The 24,196-nt window shown below is 41.4% G+C and overlaps 1 protein-coding gene across 7 annotated transcripts in view; it reads left to right on the top strand.

Annotated features, from left to right (window-relative positions):
* The window catches only part of atp8a1 (ATPase phospholipid transporting 8A1), a 111,263-nt gene that overhangs the window by 10,171 nt on the left and 76,896 nt on the right, over window positions 1–24,196 (top strand). For 6 of the 7 annotated variants that reach the window (XR_014271741.1, XM_082507589.1, XM_082507590.1 and 3 more), the window contains exons 2-4: window positions 9,234–9,348; window positions 21,160–21,259; window positions 23,801–23,899. Coding sequence is in view for 5 of the 7 variants with exons in the window: in XM_082507589.1 (XP_082363715.1) it covers window positions 9,234–9,348; window positions 21,160–21,259; window positions 23,801–23,899 (314 nt within the window). In the remaining 2 variants the exon portion in view is untranslated. Of the gene's footprint in view, window positions 1–9,233; window positions 9,349–21,159; window positions 21,260–23,800; window positions 23,900–24,196 lie in introns of those variants that run through there. The other variant, XM_082507592.1, reaches the window with a different exon arrangement.

Here is a 24,196-nt window from a genome sequence, read left to right as displayed (position 1 = left end):
ATCTCGGGGGCCTTGGTTCCCATGAATAGACTGTAGCCGCTCTGTCTGCTGAAATATTTATGTGGCATAAATGAATCATGTTGAGATCTGTCTTTGGTGGCGATGAGCTGATATAAATGGCGCATTAGGCTCACTGAGTTATGAGACTGAGACATCCTGAAGTCCAGCGGTTTGGAACTAATTTGAGCCTAATAACAATGGTAAATAGCCTCAGGTTAAGGTGAACAACGTGCAGACTGAGAAGGCTGAATGTTCTGCCTCACTCCTCTAGCTGACTTATTTGGGTACTTGTTAACACGGTAGTTCTGCATGTGTAAAGACAGAAGCAAACAGAAGCAAAGCCAGTCATTTGTGTGTATCCTGTGCTGCTTTTCTTAACAGAGTTTCTTGACTGTTTAGCTGCTATTTGTCTGTCTGTATGGGATCAATATCCGTAGCCCCCAGCTGCCTGCCCCCACCTACCCCGGGTGTGATTGAATATTTGCTTGGGAGCCGTGTTCTGGCCAGGTCACGTGCCTTCTCGGCTACACTTTATTGACAAGCCTTCAAGTCTCTTGCGCTCATTATTCTTTTAGAAGCTATTTCTGGACGAACAAAAAGCCTTTTTACGTTTTCATTTACCTCTAGACTTGCAGTGCACTCTAGCTGATTGACTAATGGGCCTTTCTGAAGAATAAGTCATGGATCCTCGTGAGTCATCACTGTGTAATTAAGTATATAATAGATGCTGGCCCAAAGAAGTTCCACGATGTAGCAAAACTGTGATATGATATCTTGATAATATCTGGGCTACAAGAGATTCGTTTGACGTCAAACATTAATAAGATACTGTTGCTAAAAATACATTTACTCCACAATAACTATTTCCATTTGATCATCTACTTGAAAACATGGATTAGTGCTATTTCTGTGCTATAATGTGCCTGACTGTCACAAGATGCAGTACTGGCTAATATACTTGACTATCAGGTCATTATGGTTCCTGTCACTGGGGCCATTATGTGCATTTTATCTTTTTTTTGTGTTGACAGTCATGCCAGGAATAATTTTCCACGCCCAGCACTCTTGCCTGACCTGAGCTAATATAGTACCATCGGGAGGATGGTAAATCAGCAGGGGTTGGGCTTATCGTTAACCTATCGTTAACAATGAGCTTCATTTGAAAAGACCCGGGATAAAAATGAGCTCATATTCAAGTGTGAAAGTTGTATAGACGTATAGAAAATAATTAGTCTTTCCATGCTTTTAGTATCTTAAACATGCAGAGGCGATTGAAGAGGGGTTTTCCTTGCCTGTCGGTTTCTCGGTGTCTCTGTGACCTGCAGCGTTTAGCAACAGGAATACAGAAACAGACGGGGGAAGACCAGCGTGTCTTGGCCAAGCCTTTCTGGGCCCAGTTTTTTCCCACTGGGCACCCTCTCCAAAATACGTGCGCCCTTGTGACTATTGTTCCACCCGTCTGTCTGTTGGCTGACACAAGCAATAATCCTGGCATCTGGCCTGCATCCAAAGTCATTACGACACTCGGTGGCATTGATCCTTCCTCTGGAGGCTTCCCCTCCAGAGCTGTGTGCGAATCTCCTCCCACTGAGCTTTAAATAGCTCTTTGTTACTTTTTTCGCCCTCTTTTCTTTCCAGGCCTCTTACATTATTTTTATGTTCAGTGCTATGTGTAATATGGGGCTTCAATTAATAGTTGAAAGGTGCTGTTATAAACACAGATTAAGAATGATGCCCACAGTGAATATCCACCAAGTTCACTATTTATGGTCTCTGTATTAATGTCAGGGTAGTTGAGCCGTGACATGCCTGCAGTTAATGACATTAGTGCTGAGAAAAAGCACGGTGTCCACCAGGGAATATTAAGAGCAGATCCCACTGAGACGTGCGGCTGTGGTTCAGTACATTATCTGCAGAGTGTGTGTGAACATAAGGAAAGAAAATGAACTGGATATGGTGGGGGAGGGAGACCATGCGGAGGCCTCTGTGGAGTAGCTGGGAAAAGTTATTTTAATGACCTCCTCAAATTCTCATCCCCAGCTCCTCTGGATGGTACTGTTGGCCTGGTGTGCTACTTTTAAATTTGTCCATGGTTACAGTTCCAGTGCCACTGTAGTAAAAATTTAACGTTTCCATTGTTAATTTGACCCTTGACCTTTAATTAAAATCCCCATTTCAAGTATAGTTTTTGCTCCTGATGTGATTAAAAGCTGCATATCTTCTGATTGGACCCAGTTTTCTCTCTGTATAGAGCCAGCTCCTTGCAACATCACCTCAAGTTGCAGTATGTTTTAATGTCCCTGCAAGAGCGAAAACTGCAAGTTTCCTATGAGCAGCACTGACAGTGGGAAGGAAGAAGAGACCTCTGCAGAACCAGACTCAGGGAGGGGCAGCCATCTAATAAGGCTGTGCAGAGACACAATGACATAACACAAATTATGAAACAGAGAAGTTGAAAGTTACTGACATTCAGTAGTGGCATATAAATGCATCAGGAGTGCTTGATAGGCCAAAGTATTTAGTTTACCTCCCAGTTTGTCGAGCCCACCCCACCACTTTCTCGCTCTTGAGCTACTTTTGCTCTTAAAGCCAATTAAAGTGTTCAACATGTAGCCTTTAATTGGATCAGGTGTGCAAGAATAGTAGCCGTATCAAACCTCTTAAGGCTCGACAAGAACAAATCTTAACTCTTCTTAAGACTATGAAACATTCGTGGAACAAACTGGCTGTCATGTAGGGCTGCCACAAACGATTATTTTGATAGTCGACTAGTCACCGATTATTTTTGCGATTAGTCGACTAATCAGATCATCACCCATTAGACGTAAAAGTACAGCTTATTGCACCAGCAGCATCTGCTCTTATATAACTATCATTAGCTTACAGCTTTAAGTGTTTAAGGTCTGTGCTAACTAAAAATAAAGACAAGATGATAGTTTATTGAATTTTAATGAAATTTGCAGATTGTTTCGGTGAAGATTAATAAACTCCTTGCTATCTAAAATATAACAGGACACCGGAGTAAATTCTCCAGCATCTCACACTTCTGATAATCAGCTGTCTGCTTGAAGTTTATTCAGCTGTGTAAAAACTATAACTTTAATCTCAGCCAAACCGATTTACTCAGGAACAAATAAAATACTAAAAAAAAAAAAAGCCAAACAACAACATTTTAAGTTATCTAAGTGACTCATATATATTTAACCTGAGTAGCGAAAGACGGCGGTGGGTTTGAAAACGATTTGCGGGGAGTCCGGTGTTCTCGCGGCTCTAGTGAGCCTTGCCCCCGGCTCGCTAACGAGCTAGTGGGTAACAGGCGTCTCCGAAAACGTCGGAGCGCTTTTGAAAATATGCGGTGTCCTGATAAACTGAGCAGATATTTGAGGTTTACACAGCTACATTCTCGCCTGAAAATATGTTAAACGTTTATTTTGTGACCCAGAAAGAATAATAAGAGTAACATTAAAACTAACTAGCTGCCGCCATTGTTGGAAACTGCGCTGGGCCGCGCTATGAATTCTGGGACACAGCTTCTTCTTCTTCTTCTTCTTCTTCTTCTTCTTCTTCGGGGTTTAACGGTAGCTGACATCCTTGTACATGCAATGCTGCCATCTTCTGTTTCAGTCCGTTATTACACTCTTAAATCCTGCCACTTATTCCTGCGTCTTTTGTGATCGTACAAAGTTTCAAACGACGCGTCGACTATTAAATCAGTCGTCGACGATTTTGATAGTCGACGTAATCGTGACTAGTCGACAAATCGTGGCAGCCCTACTGTCATGAGAAACCAATCTGGTAATAATCAAGCGACAACTGAGAGTCCAAGTCTAACCTTCTCTGTCGATTTACCCTGATATTATTAGGAAGATGAGACAAATTCATTCGTATCGCCCATAGGTGTTGAGAAAAGAAATACTTTGTCTAGATTTGGGAAATAATTTCTAATGAGGCTTGATTTTTTTTCTTTCTGGTATTCATCTGACACTGGAAGCAGAGGACACGTCAGCTCATGATGCAAACCTTGGTTGCTTAAGTGTTTGACATATTAGTGATGTATTTTGGATTAAAAGCTTGATTCATCTAACAGGGCAGCAAATAGCACACTGTCCTGGCTTTAGTCTAAATGATGGTGATGTTGACATTACACACCTTTACTGCACCAAGTAAAATACAGAATAGGTGTTCTTAGCTTCCTGTACAGTTGCTTGTGTCACAGTGGCTCAAAGGAGAGAGGAAGAGGACTTGGTTAAACAGCAGCATCACCAGCTGCAACTGGTGCATTGCAGCACCTGGTCTACCCCAGCACACCGGCTCCTGCTGCGAAGGCTCGTTCAGATACAGAGACGCAGCATCAATCACAGCTGCTCAGCCAGCTCCTCCGGCCTGTTATTCCACACAGGCCTTATGCTGCACTTAGCAGCTATACTATCCCTGTCGTTTTCACTCTGTTGCCAGTGTAGAAGGTAATTCCTTGATAACCCAAGCTGCTTAAAGACTTAGCTTCTTCACTAACTTTTTTTTCTTGGTTGGATTTTTTCCCTGGTGTGTAGGCCATGTCTTTTTGGCATTGGTTATCGTTGAAATGCCATTGAGCAGACTTCCTGATGAAACTGAGCAACATTAGTGTGGGATTATTTCTACAAAAAGACACAAAATAAAGGATGTTGTAGCCATCCATCAAAGGCAAATATTTATATGATCAACAATAACTACAGAAAACTCTTTGACTAAAGCATGGTTCATTTTACTCACACTTAGACCAACTTAGACTTGGACCAGCTATATTTGTGTGCATAGTTTTGGTCCCCAAAGGCCGCTTTGAACCAGGAAAAACATGATCACAAGTTAGCTGTGCTGTGATTTCTTTCCCTGGTAGTCTCTGACACTGAGAATTATTTTTATGACTTTACAGGTGGTGATATAAACCCATAAACCTACAGTGCTATCTTCTAGCTACACTCTGCAAGCAGTATTATCTTAACTACAGCATAGTAAACTTCCAGAAAGTCCTCCCATGCTGAAATTGCTTAATAATGTCAAAGTGCATAGAAATGGTTCCTTATGCAGACTAACATATAACAGGAAGAAATTTGCTGTAGTTTTTGCCAGTAGCTCTCTTCTCATCCAGCCCAGACTCAGTGAAGCAGCAGGCCTTTAAGTCAATGTCCTTTCCTTCACCTTTACTCAGTGTTGTTACTCACTGCTAAGTACCTGTCGTCCCAGTGTCACCAGGTGAGCTCTTGGCTGCAAATTCAGTTTTAGTTTTGGACCGAAGAGGCGAGGCCTACTTTCCTGAAAGAGGGATGAACGCACATGCTCTTAAAGAGGAACCACCAAACCGTAAAGTCCGTACAGGATCAATGAATCAACTGTTCAGCAATATTATGTAATGCTGTGGTGTTGCAGGTCTTTCAGTGATTCTTTACATCACCCATTCTCTGAAACGATGTTCTTTGTGTAACACGTAGAAGCGTGAAAACATATTTCAACAGGTGCTCTAAGTCTTTGTTGAGCTGACCATATAATTCTGGGAACAAAGGTCATTTTGGTAAAAGAGTATACAGTGTGTTCTTGAGTAAATAGAACCTTTAATAAAACATGGCTTTAAAAGATAACAAAATATAATACTGGTGTTTTTCAGGGTGCCAATTTTTTTAGTATGCAGGAAAAACCCTTTTCTTCTTCTTGGTGCACAAAGAATGAACTACGAGAAATCGTTAGCTTATTGCAATATTGTTTACACTGTTCATACAAACCGCTTAATAATAAACAGGAAGAGCATTTACTGACTTAGTTGGTGTCACTCTTAAACCTCCTGTTGCTGTGTCCATCCATGGTTTGTCACCTCACTAATCCAATATACTACCTATGCAGATCTGTTGCCTCGTGTAACAAGGCTGTGATGGTGAACTCCCAGCCATGTAAACAACTACGGGGCATTTATTTTTAGCCCAGAGCACATGCTAAGGACAAAGTATAAGGAGGCGATGCTAGCAGTCACTCCTCAATAATCTATGTAAAGCCAAGTGGATCATTAAAATAACAAGTAGCTGTAATCTAAGATTCATGGTTTGTGTAACATGAGTGAGAAAGTGCTAAGTGAAAGGTGAGAGCAGAAAGGAAAATTAAGAGTGGTGACAGCGTGAAGTGTGACTTTGGAGAATGTGTTAGCGTTCTTTGTTTTGACTTGACATTATAAGAAAGACATACTGCAGGCAGGGGCTTTAGCAGCAGGCTGCAGCTGGGGCATATCCAGGCAGGGCTCTGGTTACAGCCCCTCCTGACACTGGGTTTTGTTGTTCGTGCTTCCTGCCAGCTTTCCTCCCTCCTACGTTTGTGCCTGAGAATGGTCCTTCTTTCCATTTTAAACACTGCGGCTCACCTTATCTATAGTTGTGAAAGCTTTGCTGTCTCCCTTTTTGCCTCCCTCTAACACCAACACACTGTATGCTAGGGAAGACTAGCCAGCATCCAGTGGATCACATGCATGCAATCTGAGTAGGAGTACTGTTGACTTTGAAGTTTTACATTAGCGCTGCCCTGTGAGCATTGCTCACGTCATTAATCCAGACATATCAATTAAAAATTAAGTATAGGGAAATGTGAACCCCAGAAACCTTAAAGTGGACATTTACAGCTCCGTGTTTATGTTTGTTTGGGTCTGCCGGAGCTACTGGAGACTTTCGGTTCAAAATAATCCAGGTTGCTGGTTGCTGTGGCATCTGCGCTCATGACAAGAACTGAGATGACCATATTAAAGATGTCCCCTGATACTCATACAGAAAAGGCTGATAAGAAACGTTTAACGCAGTCTGAATTTTGGCTGTTTAGGGTTACATAACCATATGTTGACCTCATTCATTATTTGAAGCCTCGTTCTTGTCCAGTTTTATGATCAAAAGCTATAACAGCAAATATGTAGGACAGGAAGTAAGGAGAAGTATAATAGGTTCCTTTTTATGTCTCAGCTTTTTCCCCTTTCAGCAGAATTAAGCAAAAATACATATTTGATTTTCTCTTCTTATCTTCCAGGCTACATGATTCCTGTCAAATATTCTTCTGTACTACTCTCCAGTGTTTCAGTTTAAAAGGATCTTTACCTCAGCAGGACATTTGTTGTTTTTTTAGTGTGTTTACTGATAGGTTTGTAGCTTGAACCCATCCGCTGGAACGTTGAAGACAATATAATTACACTGCTAAGCAAGACACAAATAGGCAAAGTTCTTCATGTTACTCGTGCACGGGAGAGAACCAGACAGAGCGCCGTTCCTTCGCTTGACCCCAGTAGCTCTCGTCCGTTCTCCCGTACCACTGTTCTTTTATTGAGGTTACATGAATATGCATAAGTTCATTAACATATGACGTCTACATACAAACAAAGAGTACCTTGCCTGTGTGTGTGTGTGTGTGTGTGTGTGTGTGTGTGTGTGTGTGTGTGTGTGTGTGTGTGTGTGTGGACTGCTGATCAAAGGGTCAAACATCCTTGGTCAGGAAGAGGGTAGACTAGACCCCCCCCCGGTGAGGAAGTCCAGCAGTTCATCTAAACAGAAAAGCACTTAGACTAGAACAGACGTAGCTACGTTAATCCTACCATAAAACAATAAGACACGGTATGACCTCTCATGCTCCCAAAGTGCTGTCTAATACACACAAAGTTTGCAGACTATCAAGGATCAAAACCTCTACCAATCTACAACTAATTACAAAACTCTAAGCATATATAAGTAAATATTTCTAAGCATAAATAACAATCAACAATACAAATCTAACATTTACCTTATCAGGAAGGGGGCACTTTAAACGTCAACTGCTGCAAGTATAAAGTTCAGGACTAAACCTCACTTCTATTTGCATGTGTGAGAGGAGATGAGAGATGTGTACTTCCCATTTCCAGTTCTGCACTAAGCAGTTTCATGCTTTGTGCTTGATGTTGCTGGCAAGTTCCAGGCTGCAACGTCCCTAGACGCATGACGCAGCATCTGCCTCCTGCATAGAAAGCATGCATTTTAAAGGCCTAAGCATTATACCCGTCTGCATCTGCAATGTGTTAGTCCTTGTTTTTAGTGGCAAAGTAAGATGCAAAAATGCCTTTTACAAATCAAATATTTAGTCAGGGTTTTAAAAACAACAAGGAAAAATGTGTTACACGCATAAGCATCTCTGCGACCCACATACAGCGCTCACGAGGCCTCGCTAGTTTTGTTTTAGCCAACAGAGCTCCATCCCACTTTGCTGAACTCGGTACTTGGTGGGAGTCAAACAGTGCCTCGTTTTTCCAAAGGAGTGGAAAGAAGAATTGCATCCATGTGGGGACAGATTTTTCAGCACTAAATGTACCAAATCTGCTAACAACCTTCTTTTCTTTTCCTTGCAGAATAGTGTGTGATGATTAACTGAACAATGAATGGAGTTTCTGCTGTTCATAATTGAAAAAGTTTTCAAAGAATTTGAATTATATTGTATATTTTTTGTTGCACTTAAGTGTCTCAGATCGTCAGATACGACTGAAATGCTGTTTTAAAATGATAATTTCATTATTAAAGGAAAAAGGTCAATAGAAATATACCTGTGGTATGCCAGTGCTGCCCTTCTTCCTGTGTAGGTGAGTCACACTGTCCACACAGAGTAGGTGATTTCCTTTTCGGTGTATAATAGGGTTTTTCTCCAAGTTGGTGTTTTACTGTGAAGGTAGTAATACAAGATGTACTCTCAGTGACATGTCATTTGGCAAGCCTATTGTCTTTCCGAGGTACCTTCTCACTCCATAACAACTTGACCGTATAGTGGCATCAGATCATCACGCCCGAGCTGAGGCAAGCTTAGCATACATCACTTACAAACATCTTCTCAGTGATTGTGCAGACTGCAGTGATTGTAGCCTACAGTAATAACAGTTTGGCTAATGTATTGTGCATTGTGTGCTAGGAAAACACTTTGCAGAGCATAATGCATTATTTTGAATTCAGAGTGCAAAAATACTTTGCTTTTGTTAATAAATCTGAAAGAAAAGCTGTTGTATATGAGTCTAAAACCTCTAAAGCGCCAAGGTCAGCTGAGCTCTCTATTGATTTAGTTTGAGTTGGACTTTTCCTTTTCCTGACTCCGAAGGGTCCTTTGGGTGCGTTTCGACACGCACTAACTCAAACACTTCAAAACCCCTTTTGATCTCACTTTTATTTGTGCTCAAAGCAGACTTTTTGAACTTATCAAATGTCTTTCCCCCCATGCTGCAGGATATGAAAAGACAGAGGACGTATCAGAAAAGACATCCTTAGCTGACCAAGAAGATGCCCGGCTCATATATCTCAACCAACCACAGTTCACCAAATTTTGCAGCAATCGAGTCAGGTAAGGAGATGTTGAGTTTCTAATAATCATGGCTGCATCTAGCCTGCAGTCTTAGAGCATACTTGTTGAAATAGGTAGTGGGCAACTTGAGCAGTAAGTAGAACCTAAGTTTGTGTGGTTTTAGATTCTGCAGTTTCATTTTTAGCTGCGAGCATGGTGATTTTCTTCAACACATTGGCTTTTTCAGCTTTTTTTTTTTCAACGATGCATGAGCACTCAGGTGGAGTCCTGGGTGGCATCCGTGTTTGGACGGTGGAAAGGTTTGGCTATGTCAGCAATGGTTTCATTCGCTACACTTTTAGGGATACTGGTCACCTGTGGTTGTTGTGTCATTACTTGTGTCAGAGGATTGTTGGTAAAACTGATGGCTAGTGTTGCGTACCCTGGACGGGTGGATTCAATCTACCTGAGGAACTTAGATGCCATGGAGTGGGCCGAGGAGTGATACAACACGAGGTGTGGTGACATTCCTTTTTTGGAATGTCAAAAGAGGGAATGTGGAGATACAGAAATTCTTTTATTGCTGCCATATAACCTGCATCATTATACCTGCATTAATAACATTCTTTACAGCATTATTTCATCTAATAATATTTCTCACAGTATTGATACTGCATTACAGCTGTTTATTGAAGATGTCCATTTGAGGATCCTTCCATTATGTTAACTTTTATTACAAGTACGGTCAGAAGTATTTTATACACATTGCATATCTGTGCCTATTTTGAGTTGATGTTCAGTTCATTAAGGGTTTTAAGCTTCACTGGCGTGACTGTCCAGGTGATCCATGCTGAGGGAAACTAGAACATAGAAGGATAGCTGCATGCTTACAGTACATATAATACATATAATCTAGGAATGTGTCCGGCCTGAGGCCTCAACTCATTTGGTGTCTCACTATATTTTATTCTACTTGGTAACAGACGATCAGAGTCAATAATTAGCCTCAGAGACCCTGAGGGCTTGAAGTTTATTACCTTGTATGGACGGTGTTATAGAAAAGAGAAGTTCTATGTCTGCTTATAGCTATTAAAGATGTACGATTAACTGTGACTAATGTCTGGAACCTATTTTAATCTGTCATTGACGCCATGGGGGGGCGTGTACCCCACTGCTTTATAAGTGTCCACAACATGTATTTTGGTCAGAAGACATATGTTGATGTTTTCTCCGGGCTGTTAATAAACTCATCGTTTGATTGCACTTTTCTGGGGCCTCCGTGGTTTGTGACACTGCTCTACATTGATCGATTTCGTGACAACATGTATCGCCTGCTCATGCTTCATGATGAACCAGCAGCCAAACATGCTTTAACCCTAAATTAACCTGCAGATTTACAATCACATGATTTGATCATTTCCAAGTAGCAAACATTTAGAAGAGTTTTCAGATCTTTGTAGCAGATACTGTGGAAATTTGGAGCAGAAATAGTTTCAGTCTCTTTGCGATCCCTTTTCTGGTGTGATTGCAAAGTAGAGGTGAGAAATAAAGCCTCAAAATATCACAATATTTCTAGAAAAATGGAACCCTATTCCTGATGATATTTCTGAAAATACCAAACATTTTATTGACATTTACACCCTCCAGGCAGCAGCACTTGTAAATGTAAGTATACGAAGGGCATTTTCCATTCTTCTTTTCCCATGATCTGCTGTCAGGCAGTGATGACACACTACTTAATTCAAAGTATGAATCTATTACCACAAGGTTCCAGCAGCAGTAGCATGACACTGCAGTAGTAGTGACACAATATTATATCTAATGACACAGCAGTACCCTGCTGCACAGACTAAATAGCAGGCTAGTCTGTCAGACTTCTAATATTGACTTCTGAATAAGCCATAGCTGAAACACTGTACAGATCACCTGCTCTTGTGCTGTAGAGAGAGTTCAGGTACAGCCATGACAGCACCCTTAGCCATATGATATTTGATACCTGCAAGATTTGTAATGCTGGTGCTGCATCAGTGCATATACCCAGACTGGCCTGTTTATCTTCTTGCGTATCTTGGAGAAGTGGAGTGCTTTTAGCTTTAAAGGTCAAGATTGTTGGGTCAGGCCTCCCTCTGTCAAGGAGTGTTACGGTTACCATTCCTGCCTCACAAACAGCGTGCTTACACAGAGACCGCTACAAACTGAGCTGGATTAGTAAATAGAAAGAAGCAAACTAGGATGGAGCCCATTGTTACCTCAGCTTCATGAGTTTACAACATAAATCCGACAACAGTAAATATGAGGTATATTTTTTATTAGCACAGTTTGTTTTACTCTGTGAGGCCGATTCTCAGCTTCACAGTCAAAAATATGCGTTTAGTTTTTTAACTTTTATTAGTTAATTTTATTAATATCTCCATTACTTTAGTTTTGTTATTACTTATAAAGACCATCGTCAGTGAGACAAAATACATATTAAAATCTGCTTGGAGTACCATATGATTGATATTTGAATAACAGTAAAAAGCACTGGAGGTTTAAGAAATATGGCTTTTAAGATTGCATCAAACATTTGCTGAAGGCAGTGGCCTGATGTGTGCTGTGTCACACCAACTCTAAGCCGTCTAAGTGTTCAAAGACAGTAGTGATGATATGAACATACTTTGGTTAAAATAGGTTAGATGTTAATAATAATAAATATGGCATTATCTCAGCATTGAACAGCTTGCAGATTGACTCTGTGTTCATGAAGGTTCGTCTTTGGCGGGTTTAGAAAAAGATTTATTTGTGCTTTAAAGCGGAGACCTGATTTGTTGCTGTCTCCAATGTTGCATGGTCTTTGACACATCTTCCCACTGCTTACATGTCATTGTCCACCATCACATGCATATTTCTCCTGTTAGCTAATGGATCTGCATCATGGGTCTGCGTCCTGTGTTAGGGTTTTAGTGAATTGTTTGTTCAGCTGCACAGTTTGTCGTGCAGATCTGGTCGTAATGGAAAGGCGAATAATTGCTGGGATGTTGACAGGCAAAGAGGAGTGGCTGTGCAAACCATTTTCCTGTTGAGCATTCAGGAAATGCTGCTCTCTCTTTTGAGGAAAACAAGGAACATATGAATAGACGCACACTGACGTGGGTCCAAACACACAGTGACCCAGACATGCAAATTACTTTAATTGTTTTGGTATGTGTAGCTTATTTTGTCTCACTTACTGAATCACAGCAACTAATCTTTACTGCGTAGGATTTATTCTTGATATATTTGGTGTTCTGTTAAATAAAATTTGAAGTTTTGTGAATAATGAGTCAAGTTAATTATATAATGCATGCGATGCCCGCCATGCCCGATTCACTAATACTTTAATGTAAAGGTACTGATGTGGCGTAGACACTGAACATCTCAAGGATCTGAGAGGACATTGAGACATAATGGCTCAATGTCCTAAAGTGTCTAAGCCAAGTCGAACATTATCAAAGCATCCTGTCTGAGAGTGCATTCATCCTAAAGAAATGATGTATTCATTATTATGAATGTAAGATATATAAGAAGGAGATGGAGAGATTTTATTAACCTGAAAAAAGTTCTATAAAAAACCTTTCAGAATAAAATGTTGGGTTGTTTCCTGCAGCCACTTTATTCAAAAAAGAGTTTTTGCTGACATGAAAGAGAGACCTACTTATAAAAACGTGTGAGCTGGAAAACCAGCGAAGGTTTCACTGCATGCTGATGGACTGAGGGGCTAGGCAGCTTCAGTGCTGTCACAAATCTGCTGACAAGTAGGACCACACAGACTGTGGTGAATTTAAATAACTCAGAATTTGTACAATTACATGAAACTTGCTTTAAGGAAATGTAGAACACATCACTATACTAGCAGTAGTATAGTAAATATGGGAATGCCAAATATAAAAGGTAGAACCAAGCAACCAAGACCCAAGACACGAGCTTCTGGTTTCTGGGGAAGAGAGTGAGAGAGTTAGTGCACTAGCTCTCTTTTTTATCAGTCGGCTGCTGACAGGCGTGCTGCTCTCTGGACCCGCATCCACCACAAAACCAGGAAGAAAATGCAGATAAAAAAAAAAAGCAGAGTGGGAGGGGTTATCACAGTGCATGACAGCAATGCTGAACAAAGGGAGATGGGCTCAATGTGCTGTTGCTCAAAGCTATACACGAATTATGAAAATATAAGAACACAGATAAGGGGCCCAAAAACTTTGCACATGTCCCGATCAGTTGTTACACAAATTACCTGCAGTCAGACACACAGTCCAGGGCAGCGTGTGGTTCCGCTGACGGTGGAATCCCAAGGCCGAAAAGCTAAAGTTTCTGTTGACAAGAAAGTCAACACCTTTGCAGCAGTTTTATTTGACACAATCTTCACTGAGATCTTTAGACTTTAAACTAAAACTCAACATGTCTGACTCTAATTCCTGTATGGTTATTCTCTGCTTAATAGCTATGTGAACGTCTGAAAAAGGCAGAAAGTGCATCTTTTAATCCAGAATAACATCAGTCCAGATCAGACTGTGTCATAACTGTAATGCAGCTTGTACACATGAATGCTGAAGAACGAATGTTAGGATTTAGAAAAAGTTTTCAGTCAGACTCAAATGCAATATGGCAGAGAGGCAGGGTCGCGATTAGGCTTTTAAGCTTATTTACTGAGTGTCATCATCTGGTCTCTCCGGTCTGAGTCCACAGCTGGTTAACCTTGTTCCTGTTTGTGGTCCCTGGAAACACGCATGGCTGAAAACTCCATAATGTGCTCATAGTGGCACTCATTAGAGGTTGTAATGCAGCAGGAGACATTAATCATCTGCTGGCTGTTCTTCAGGGTTGCCCTCCTATGCTTGTGTGTTAGTAAAACAATACGAGCCATATACTGTAAATAATACTGCAAATGATGGTTAAACATGCTAAACACTCACTATACACAATACAGCCGCCATGATGTCAACTTATTTTCAGATGTCTTTGTTTTGCTTGTCATGTTTTTCAATAATCAAATACTGATTTTCAGAATAATAAAAACAAAAATTCTTTAACAATTCTTCTGTAATTTTTATATTCATTGACAGCCTTGTTAACGATCTGAAGCATACCCTGCTTTACTATTCTGATCTACACTAATGGGGAATCTATTGAAAAATCAAATAAATTAAAACTAACCGTGCCATTGTGTTAACTAAGACTTGAAACTAGCAGTTCAGACTATGAATCACAGAGCAAGTGAGTTGAGTACGACTAACATTTAAAGAGACAAACGTCTTTTTTCAAACCAGAGGAGTCGCCCTGTCGAGTTATAAAGGTGAGTACAGGTTTATGTCCTCATTGGCTTTTTAGACTCAGAAGCATTATTCATCTTTCATATCCACTCTATGGTGTTTGCCAACGAGCAGTGGTGAAAAGTAACTTAAGCCCACGTGAGCTACGATGTGAAGAAATAGTGGTTTGCTGGAAGTCTCTTCCTGTGAACATGGGGTTCTTCCTTTCCACTGTCACCAAATGTTGGTCACTGTTTTCTCTTTAATACTGCAGGATCTGAGCCAACTATTGTTATTAATTAGCACTCTTTAATGAAATATGATATTATGTTTAAATAAATGGCAGAGGCATGGTTGAAAATGTTTAGCTGTCTCTTTGTTTCTTTTAACTAGCACACTAATCTTATTCAAAGATTAAACAAACAAAATAGGCTTTCATAATAACATTATACTCTGATTTGTGAGTAAGTGGAGGAAGTGCTCCTCTCATATCTTCTTGATCTCAGCTTACTCCCAGGAAACAAAATGAAGGATCCATAATCATCCATTAAGATGTATTATTGGAAGTGATTCTGTGTACAAAGGTAACCAGAGATGATTGGGCATATGCTCTGCAGCTTACCCCCATGAGATCAGAAGGCTTGAAGAAAATAAATCACAGAGAGCATGATGCATCCCCAGCCACACGTTCTTTGTATCTCAGGGGCAGACTGTATACACCACAGTGCTTAGATGTTTAATATCCAAGGGACTTGCCATTTATTAATTTAAAGGTACTCGTGGTAATCTTTTAGCTGTATGATGTATGGCAAAATATTTAATAAAGGAGTGCAAGTGTGTGATCAATGGGTAAAATACAGTTAAAATTTCCACTAAGCAGTAAACCTGATCCTTTTAAACTGTTTTACTTAAAAAACAAACCCTGACATTACAGAAATTCAGCAAATCAGATGACGAGGACGGACGCAACAGAATATGGTGTGTAAGCAAAACCCAGGTCTTTCTTTCTCAACCAATCAGACAAACAAAGGGACACAGAAAATATTCTTCCTCCTTCCTTGTATTTGCATGTCTGACTTGTTGGTTGACTTTTTAGTCTTAGTTTCCTCTGATGATGATTGTAATTATGTATAATTATTCTACCCGAATAAAGCGACTTGGTTTCAGTTTTGCTTCAGTGTACAGTTGTTGTTTTAGCCTGTTTGTTGTGTTTTAAGGAAGTAGGAATGTGCAAATCTAGCTTTTTCCTGTTCTGATCTTTATACTAAGAGTTTGGCTTTGACTGCTGCATGCTGTCACTTGGAGTCGTAATAGTTTGTTTCTTGTGTGCTGACAGAAGCAGGTGAAGTGAGATAATAATTAATCGAGTTGAAGATGACATTATGTTACCAAATGTGTCATAAAAACAAACGTCTTCCACTCCTCTTTGCACGAGTCTCTCTGAGTAAGCATAATGAGAGGGGAATTTGAGAGACACTGAAGCCTCATCATCTGAACTTTGGGTAAAAAAGGAAAAGCGGGCGGCTTTGAAATGCCTCTGAAATGCTGCTGTTTGCCTCTTAGCTTCCAACTTGTTGTGTTAGCTCTCCAGCTAACTTGCTGCTGCTGTGGCATTGTGAGTGAACATGGAACACCTGCTCAAAACCCCACCTACAGGTTACCCAGAGATTTTAATTATTACACAAATTGAACGAAGTATATGCAGTCCAAGACCAAGTATCAATGAAAGGAAGAGTTGTTCTGATGGGTCTTTGTGAGGCTGGTATCACACTGTACTGCTGTCAGAACAATGCCTTTATGTTGCTCTAGAGCTGGGCGATAGAACGATAACGATATGTATCGCGATATAACTTTTACTCGATAGAGAAATTAAGCTATCGCGATAGACCTCGCAGCTCTTGTCCTCAAAAAAAAAAAAAAAAAAAAAAAGGTCAGCCAATCCAAATTAAGTAGCGCAGAGCCGAACCAATCACAGCCGCAGCGTCACGTCGCGTGACTTGTTACGTACAGCACAAGTGCCAAGCCGCACGTGTGTTTGTTTGGGAAGCAGCCAGCGGGTAATGGAGGAAATGAGTGTGCCGACCAGAAAAATCAACCGAGCGTGACCGAAGAGAAAACAGATGATGGTTCCAATGCCGGAGAGATTGTCGAACGGAAGAGCCATAGAAGTTCCGTAGTGTGAAGGTATTTCGGCTATTTCAAGTCTGACAAAAAACAGAGTAGCGTGCACTGTAAATTGTGCCGAAAGCAAGTCTGGAAATACAATAAACTGGTGCATGCGTCACACTGTGCGCCACGTTATTGTTTCGGTGAAATGAATTTCTACAATACTGTTACTGTTAATTCTACTCTCTGCAGTGTTTAAATGCTTACATATACACACAGTTACTGTCCCTCCACACTTACGACTCGGTTCTGCTTCTATGCCCCAGCTTTGTTTACTTTTTCCCACCGAGGCTTCTAGACTTCTGATTGGCCAACATTTCTGCACGGTTAGGAATCTAGCGCCACCTGCTGCTTTGGCATGTTCATAGCAGCGTTTTCCTTCATTTCTGCCTTTATGTGTGGACGGGATTATTTTTTAAAACGAAAACGGAAAATCTCCGTTTTCAAAAATACCCGTGTACGTGTGGACGTAGCCTCAGTCTCTGACTGGAAGCGCTAATTCGTCATTCGGCTTTTGTCAGACTAAAGTAACTGTTAAAACTGTTTGAAAAGCTCAGCTATACAACAAGGAGAGATTGAGAATTTCCTTTTAGTTCTCAGTTTATTTGATATTGACAAAAGTTAGTCAGTTTTGTCTGTTCTTCTGTAAAACAAACTAAGATTTATTTTTAGAATTAATATTTTGTTTCTAAGTGGAATTGACAATTTAGTCTGTTTCGTTTGTTCTATTTTGAAACTTAAACGCTTTAGCGGCTGCCTTTTGTGTAGTTTGCAATATTTGCCTTTATCTATCTGAAAAAGTCTCATGTTCCTTAAGTACATCTACCCTGTTGAACTTATTATGGGAAATAAATATTTAAATAAAAACAAGCTGCTGATTATTTCACATTTTACTTGTGAGCAACGGCACATTTAAATCTTACAAATATAGTTATTTGGCTGATATCGTGATAGATATCGTTATCGCCTGAAATGAAAAAAACATATCGTGATATGAAAAAATCTCATATCGCCCAGCTCTATGTTGCTCTCTTTTTTTTTTTTTTTTTTGGCCTGTCCCGTTTGGCTCTTTTGCCACCAGAATTGTTGTCTAAAGGCAAAGAAAGATGCCCAACGGATTTACTTTACCAAACTGACCATCCCAGACTTGCCGTAATGGTCCATTTGATTCACCTTTTATTGTTTATTTTATTTTCACTTACTGAATACGGGACAGACTTGACTGGGGGAAAGAAGGGGAGAAAGAAAGAGGGAAAGAGAAACAGCTGAGAAGAGGGACGGGGGAGAAGGGCAAAAGACAAAAACCAACAGAACGGGCAGAGAAAAAAAAAATGCATATATCAATCACCTGGATCACCTGCTGAGAAAGAAAAAAGAAAGCAAGCAGAAGAGAACAAGAGTAATAGAATAAACAACATCACAATGATATATGGGAATATGACAGTAAATACTAAATGTTAAACATTATTGTGCAGCACATAAGATCAACAGAACACAGTGTGCTTTGAGGTAGGAGCCAAAAAGTTTATTGTTTAGGGCTGTTTTTGTTGTGCATCTGCACCTTATTGTTGTCAATGTCTACGCATGGGACAGTGTGAAACGTAATTTCAATTCCTTTGTATGGCAAGTACATTTGAAGAAATTGACAAATAAAAGTATTCTATTCTATTCTATTCTATTCTAAAAAGGGTGTAGTTTGTGGGTTTGATCACCCGTGTGTACACCTGTGAGCATGGACGCGCTTGTTTTTTGTTTTTTTAAAAGGTTCCTTCATGTAATAATCTGCTAGAGGGTGTGGGGGGGCCACAGCCCCGTCCTCCAGGGCATGAAGCAGGTATGGAGGAGATCAAAACTCCAGACATCCAGAGGCCCCCAGAACACAAGAGACCATGGAAGACCAACAGAGGGGCAGCTGCGCCACTGTCCCGGAAAGAGCTGAGGAGAGTCCCAGATGAGGGCTCACTCAGCAGCCGCGGAGCAGAAGCCAGGGGGGGTTGCAGTGACGCGCCCGTGAGCTCCGCCGGCAGCCAGCCGTGCCTGAGTGACCGAGCCCCAGGCCGAGAGGCCGGGGGCACCCCACCTCCGAAGTGGCCCGAGCGAGCCCCAGGCTCCAGGCCCCGATAAGCGGCCGCCAAGGAGTGAGCCGGTGTGTACCTGGACGCCCATCCCCAGACACAAAGAACCACCAACGCACCGATGTCTGAGGGGGTCCGCCACTGGCAGGGGAAGTGGTGGTAGGGGGAGATAGGCCTCCAAACCTTGGAGGGCCTGAGATGTCCCCAGAGAGGTGGCGCCTGACACCCAACCTGACATATAGACACAGACATACAGGCACACACAGACACAAACATCCATTCCCCCCCTCATGCTCTCATATACACTCACTCCACACTCAACCAACGTGGAGACAGACATAAAGAGACGCTGTACACACGATCACACTCCCCAAGCGTACTCTACAAACCGGGTCTAGGTACCCTTGCCCCTGGAGGGGGGAACTGCACCCAGACCCAGGTGGTGTTTCCCTTTTCCCTGCGGTGGGGGGAGGCAGACCGCCCCGACTCTGCAGCAGCAGGAAGGCTCCACACTCCAGACCGCAGTCGGACGGCCAACTCCTCCTCCTAGTCCTAGCCCCCCTGCTCCAGCAGGTCGCAGAGAACGGGGGTGAGAGAAGACTCCGAACCTCCCTCCACCCGCTCATTGTAGTGTTGATGCATGTGTGTTCTAAGGTGCATTTAAAACCCAGGAGGGCATGGAGCTACCTGCCAGAGAGCAGCAGGTAAGCGCATGGTCCCTCCTGCTAGCCCTCAATGTCTACGTGTATTTAAAATTGAGAGGTGGGCAACGACGCCAGGGGTGGGGTGTACACCCTGATGGTACTTTGGACTCCGTGTATCGTGCCCACCCCCAAGATCCTATATGTATGTGTAATGAGAGTGTGAGTAATGTGAATGTCTAAGTTGTGGGATAAAATTGAGGCAGAGGCAGCCAGAAGGGGACAGGGGGGTAGCCTCCTCTGCACCCTGGTGACATACCCCTACTCCAAGGCCCTGCATGTGTGGGTGGTTGTGGTGGAGCGGGAAGAGGGAGGCAGCTCTCTTGCTTTGCCAGACAGATGCAGTGTGTACCAGGCCGGCATGATGACAGTTACTGTGTTTATTTTCTTCATTCCTCCGTGCTGCAATTCAAAGCTTGTCCGCTTTTCTGCGACTACATTGTGCTTCTGGGTGTGCTACAAGTGAAATTGCAAAAAATATGCTTGTCATCTATGATTCAGACTAACAGGAGGGAAACAATGATATGACTGATGTTGAACTGCATATGCTCGTTGCACTGTACTTGCTGATATTCTGCATGTGTATGTCTAAAGGCTCTGGTCTGCGTGTGAGTAAGCAAAGCCCTGCCAGTGGCTTGGCATCCTTCTATGGTATAAATCTTCTCCCAAAGTGGCTGCTCTGACTGACCCTTTAACACAGCTGTAAATCAGACTGCTGGAGGCCTGACTTTGGGGCTGCTGATGGCTCCACCAGCCTAGCACCAACAGATCTGCCAGGAGGTCTTTATGACCCGACTGCCAGCTAACTTCCTGCTCCTAATTATTCTTTACGATCACTGAGTCCACTGGGCTCTGCTGTTCATCAGTCGCACATCCAGACAAGTCTTTGCATCGCAAAAGACCTCGTAGAATGGGTGGGCGGAGGGGCAAGGAGCTGCTTAATGCTATGCAATTATATGTCCAGGGTGATCTAAATATATGGCTTCACAACAAGTACAGCTAGAGCATCACCATAATGCATTTTACATCAAACAATCAATGTGACTGAAGCACAGTGTTTAACAAAAGTATCGTATTGTCTGTTTAGGAATTATAGTTACATAGATCCCTGTTTTAGAGGCTCAAAGGTAACTGGATCATTGAGTGAGTTTCATGGCCAGGTGAGGCCTGCTGGGTTTTTAGAGTTGGACTTGTATTTGTTAGCTATTCGTTGGAATTTTCAAATACATTTTCAAAGTGATGTTAAGGAAAGTCTGGGGCGCCATCATTAGACAGAAAAACAAAGTAAACATATTATTGAGATAGCAAAATCTTTAGCAATGGCCAGATCAACACTGGTACGTTCTTAAAAGTAAAAGGAGTGCACTGGCCATTTCAGCAATACCAGAAGACCTGAAAGAGGATGGACGACAACTAAAATATATGGTCATATGGTTGTTATAGCATCAGCATGTATGGCTACCACTGAAATTGGGTAACTAGTGTGATGATGTTACTGTTGGTAAACGTAGCAGGGTCAGTTGTGATCTGTGGTCAGCTTCTGCCAAATGCTCTCTGAGTTACTGGATTATTACAATTAACCAATGTTTACTTTGTCTTCTCTCTCTTTCATATCCATGCTGGCTCCCTCTACCCATGGCCTTGTTTTCTACTTGATCTGGTCTTCAGCACAGCAAAATATAATGTCCTCACCTTCCTCCCTCGATTCCTGTACTCACAGTTCAGGAGGGCAGCCAATGCCTTTTTCCTCTTCATTGCACTCCTTCAGGTAAGATGTGTTTTTGTTGTTAATTACATCACCTCTCATCACTTTCCTTTCTTTCCACTGAACTTTTTTAATTCATTTTTTTTCATGTTTTTTTTAAGCGTACACCATGACCTAGACTCCATTTCTCTCGGTCACGTCTGTAATTTCATATGCACTCAGTCACACAAACATACATGCAGATGCAGTGCTTTATATAGATCCTGATCATGAATAATACATGTAATACTGTGTGTGTCTGCTTGAAAAGGAAAAGAGATTTATCTACGGGCTCGTCACAATAGGCCTCGTTCACTAATGTGGTCATGGAAATGTTCTTACAGGGGAACACAAAGTAAGTTCTTAGACGTTATTATCAGGTTCATGAAACCTGCTCAGCAGCATAGTAGTGAATCAGAATCGATAGGGCTGGTGCTAGCTGTCTGCATACGTCCACGCTTCCATCGTTTTCCGCTATATTTAGAAATAATGAAGCTGAACAAAGCATTGCACCTATTATTTTTACAAATGGAAAAAACAGGAAAAATAGAAGAGGGGAAAAAGCAATGGTTTGATATGCTGATATGTTGATTAGAAAAATATGAATAAAAGATGAGCAGAAACACCAGGAGTGCCAGGTCTTTTAAGCTAAGAGTAACTCACTGCAGTTACTGGAGAAACATCAATAACTGGGATGTTGCCAAGAAATTTGAGTGTAAGTGATGTCCAGCAAAAATGCAAGCCTGCTTTTAATGAATGCAAAAGTGAGTATACACACACTGAGTAATGGCAACGTTTAATGTGGCAAACTGTTGCAACATTACCAGCTGGTTGTTACCCCGACCGCACACAGACTAATCTGCAGAACAATGTAAAATTAGTTTTACTGCCGTAACTATTACATTAAAACAAACAAGGAGACTGTTGGTATATTTGGTTATGAAATGAAGCTTTTTAGAATTCAAATGTGACCCTACTCTGCTGTGCTAAGCATTAAAACTGTGTGTGATCTCTGTGTTGTGTGTGAGTATTTCATTTCTTTTTTTCCCAATTGTGTTTTGTTACTGTTGTGTGTTTTCATACACCAGGAATTTGTGTGTGAAAGTTTCGTACGTTTTATTAGGTTCAAACAGATTTGTGTGTACACGCTTTGTGAATGGGGTGCAGCGATACTACAGGTTGGTGATGTTTTGGACTGGGCCTTGGGTGACTCTGCACTGTGCCGCTAGGAAGTGCAGGAACTGCGTTGTGCGTTGACTTACACACACAAGTAGTGAATGAGAGCCACACTGGAAAATGGGTCAGGGATGATATGCAAATCTTTAGCCATTAAATTTGTTTAAAGAAACGAGCTTCTCCTGGGAAGAGGGTTTCACTTTCTTTCTCATTATCAGCTGTGGTCATGTTTTGATTATTTCCCAACAGTAGCCACAGATCTCAGCATTGCTGGCACTGCTTTTGATTTAGCAGAACAAAGGATTTCTTGCCCAGAGAACTTTATAGTGGATTGCTGCATAAGACAACATTAATCCCTTTTGAGAACTTAAAGCCTCGACCGCCAATTATCGCTACATGATTCAAAGAAGCTGAAATCCATATCTCAGGTGTTCAGAGCTTACCAGGAAAGATATAAAAAAGTGGACCAAAGGAAAGCTCAATAGCACTCCTTTTCTGTCTTTGCTGATATTCATCCTGACAGACTATCTCTTGTTAATGAGAGCTCTAAGGATGGGAAAGGACTCATTCCAGTGACCTTGAAGTAGCTGCTTTGAACAGCAGCCAGTGCGAGTCTTCGTTACCTGCCCTGTCGATGCTGCGACCTTGAATAAAACATCCATGCAGATGAGAGAGACGAGAGATCTGTTTCATGCAAGTTTCCTTCTAGCGGTGTAACAGGGGCTGTCTCACGAGGCCCGGCTTGGCTCTAATTTTGCTGATGTTTGGCTGTTAATGTCGAAAGACTTGGGTAGCCAAAAGAATTAAACATTCAGGGGTAATGAGAGAATTATAAAGGTACTAAGAGAGTTGTTTGTGCTGGATGTGACCCAGAATTTGCATCTTTTTTCTTTTGAGTGTGTTAAATAATAAGTCAAGCTAATAAAACATGAATTCTGATGCTAATGTTGATATCAATATCTGTTTTTCTGTAACATGCACATATCCAGTCTGAGAGAGTAACAAAAATGATCACAATTTATTTAATTGAAGTTGTGGTAGTTTAGGGCGACTCTTTTTCTCCTGTTGAGTCACCTAGCTGAGACGTGATAAGATAAGCTTTTATTTTCAGTTACTAAATTTGGCTATCACTGATCACTAAAGTTGAGATGAAATGGTTGCTGTGCCTTTCCTGGTTGGCAGTAATGCTTTTTGTCTTTCAGCGCCGTTCAAGAAAGTTCAGTTAAATAAAAAGTTTCTTCTTTTTCAACATTTAGCGAAACCACTATTTTTACAACGACTGCTAACTAATCGTGTTAAATAGTCATCATGTCATTACTGACCAAAATCCTTGTGACTTTTTTGATAGTCGAGCTTCAACTGAGTTTCTTCTTTTTGTGTCTCTTTTAGCAAATCCCAGATGTGTCTCCCACTGGTCGCTGGACCACTCTGGTGCCGCTACTATTTATCCTGGTGGTGGCTGCTGTCAAGGAGATCATTGAGGATCTGGTAAGACTGGCTTGGAATACTACACCGGCCTGGACCCAGTCCGGCCCACTGCATGGCTTTGGAAAATGTGGAAATGACAAAGATAAAGGGTGCAAAGTTTAGACTTTTAAGTCTAAAACCATGGGCTATCATACATATACACTCACTTTTTTTGCAGTAGGTCCACAATTTAAAAAGTCTGGTTTCCAATTAATGAGCTGGCAGTAGGTTTTTGGTAATTTGACCTATTTATTTCTTAAAGTGAAAGCCCGAAGAGCCATGCTTATGTGTTTCATTGATTTTGTGCAGCAGCGTTTC

Source organism: Aulonocara stuartgranti, assembly GCF_965226115.1.
Source record: "Aulonocara stuartgranti genome assembly, chromosome: 2".
Classification (NCBI taxonomy): domain Eukaryota; kingdom Metazoa; phylum Chordata; class Actinopteri; order Cichliformes; family Cichlidae; genus Aulonocara; species Aulonocara stuartgranti.
This window is presented reverse-complemented; position numbering and strand designations above follow the sequence as displayed.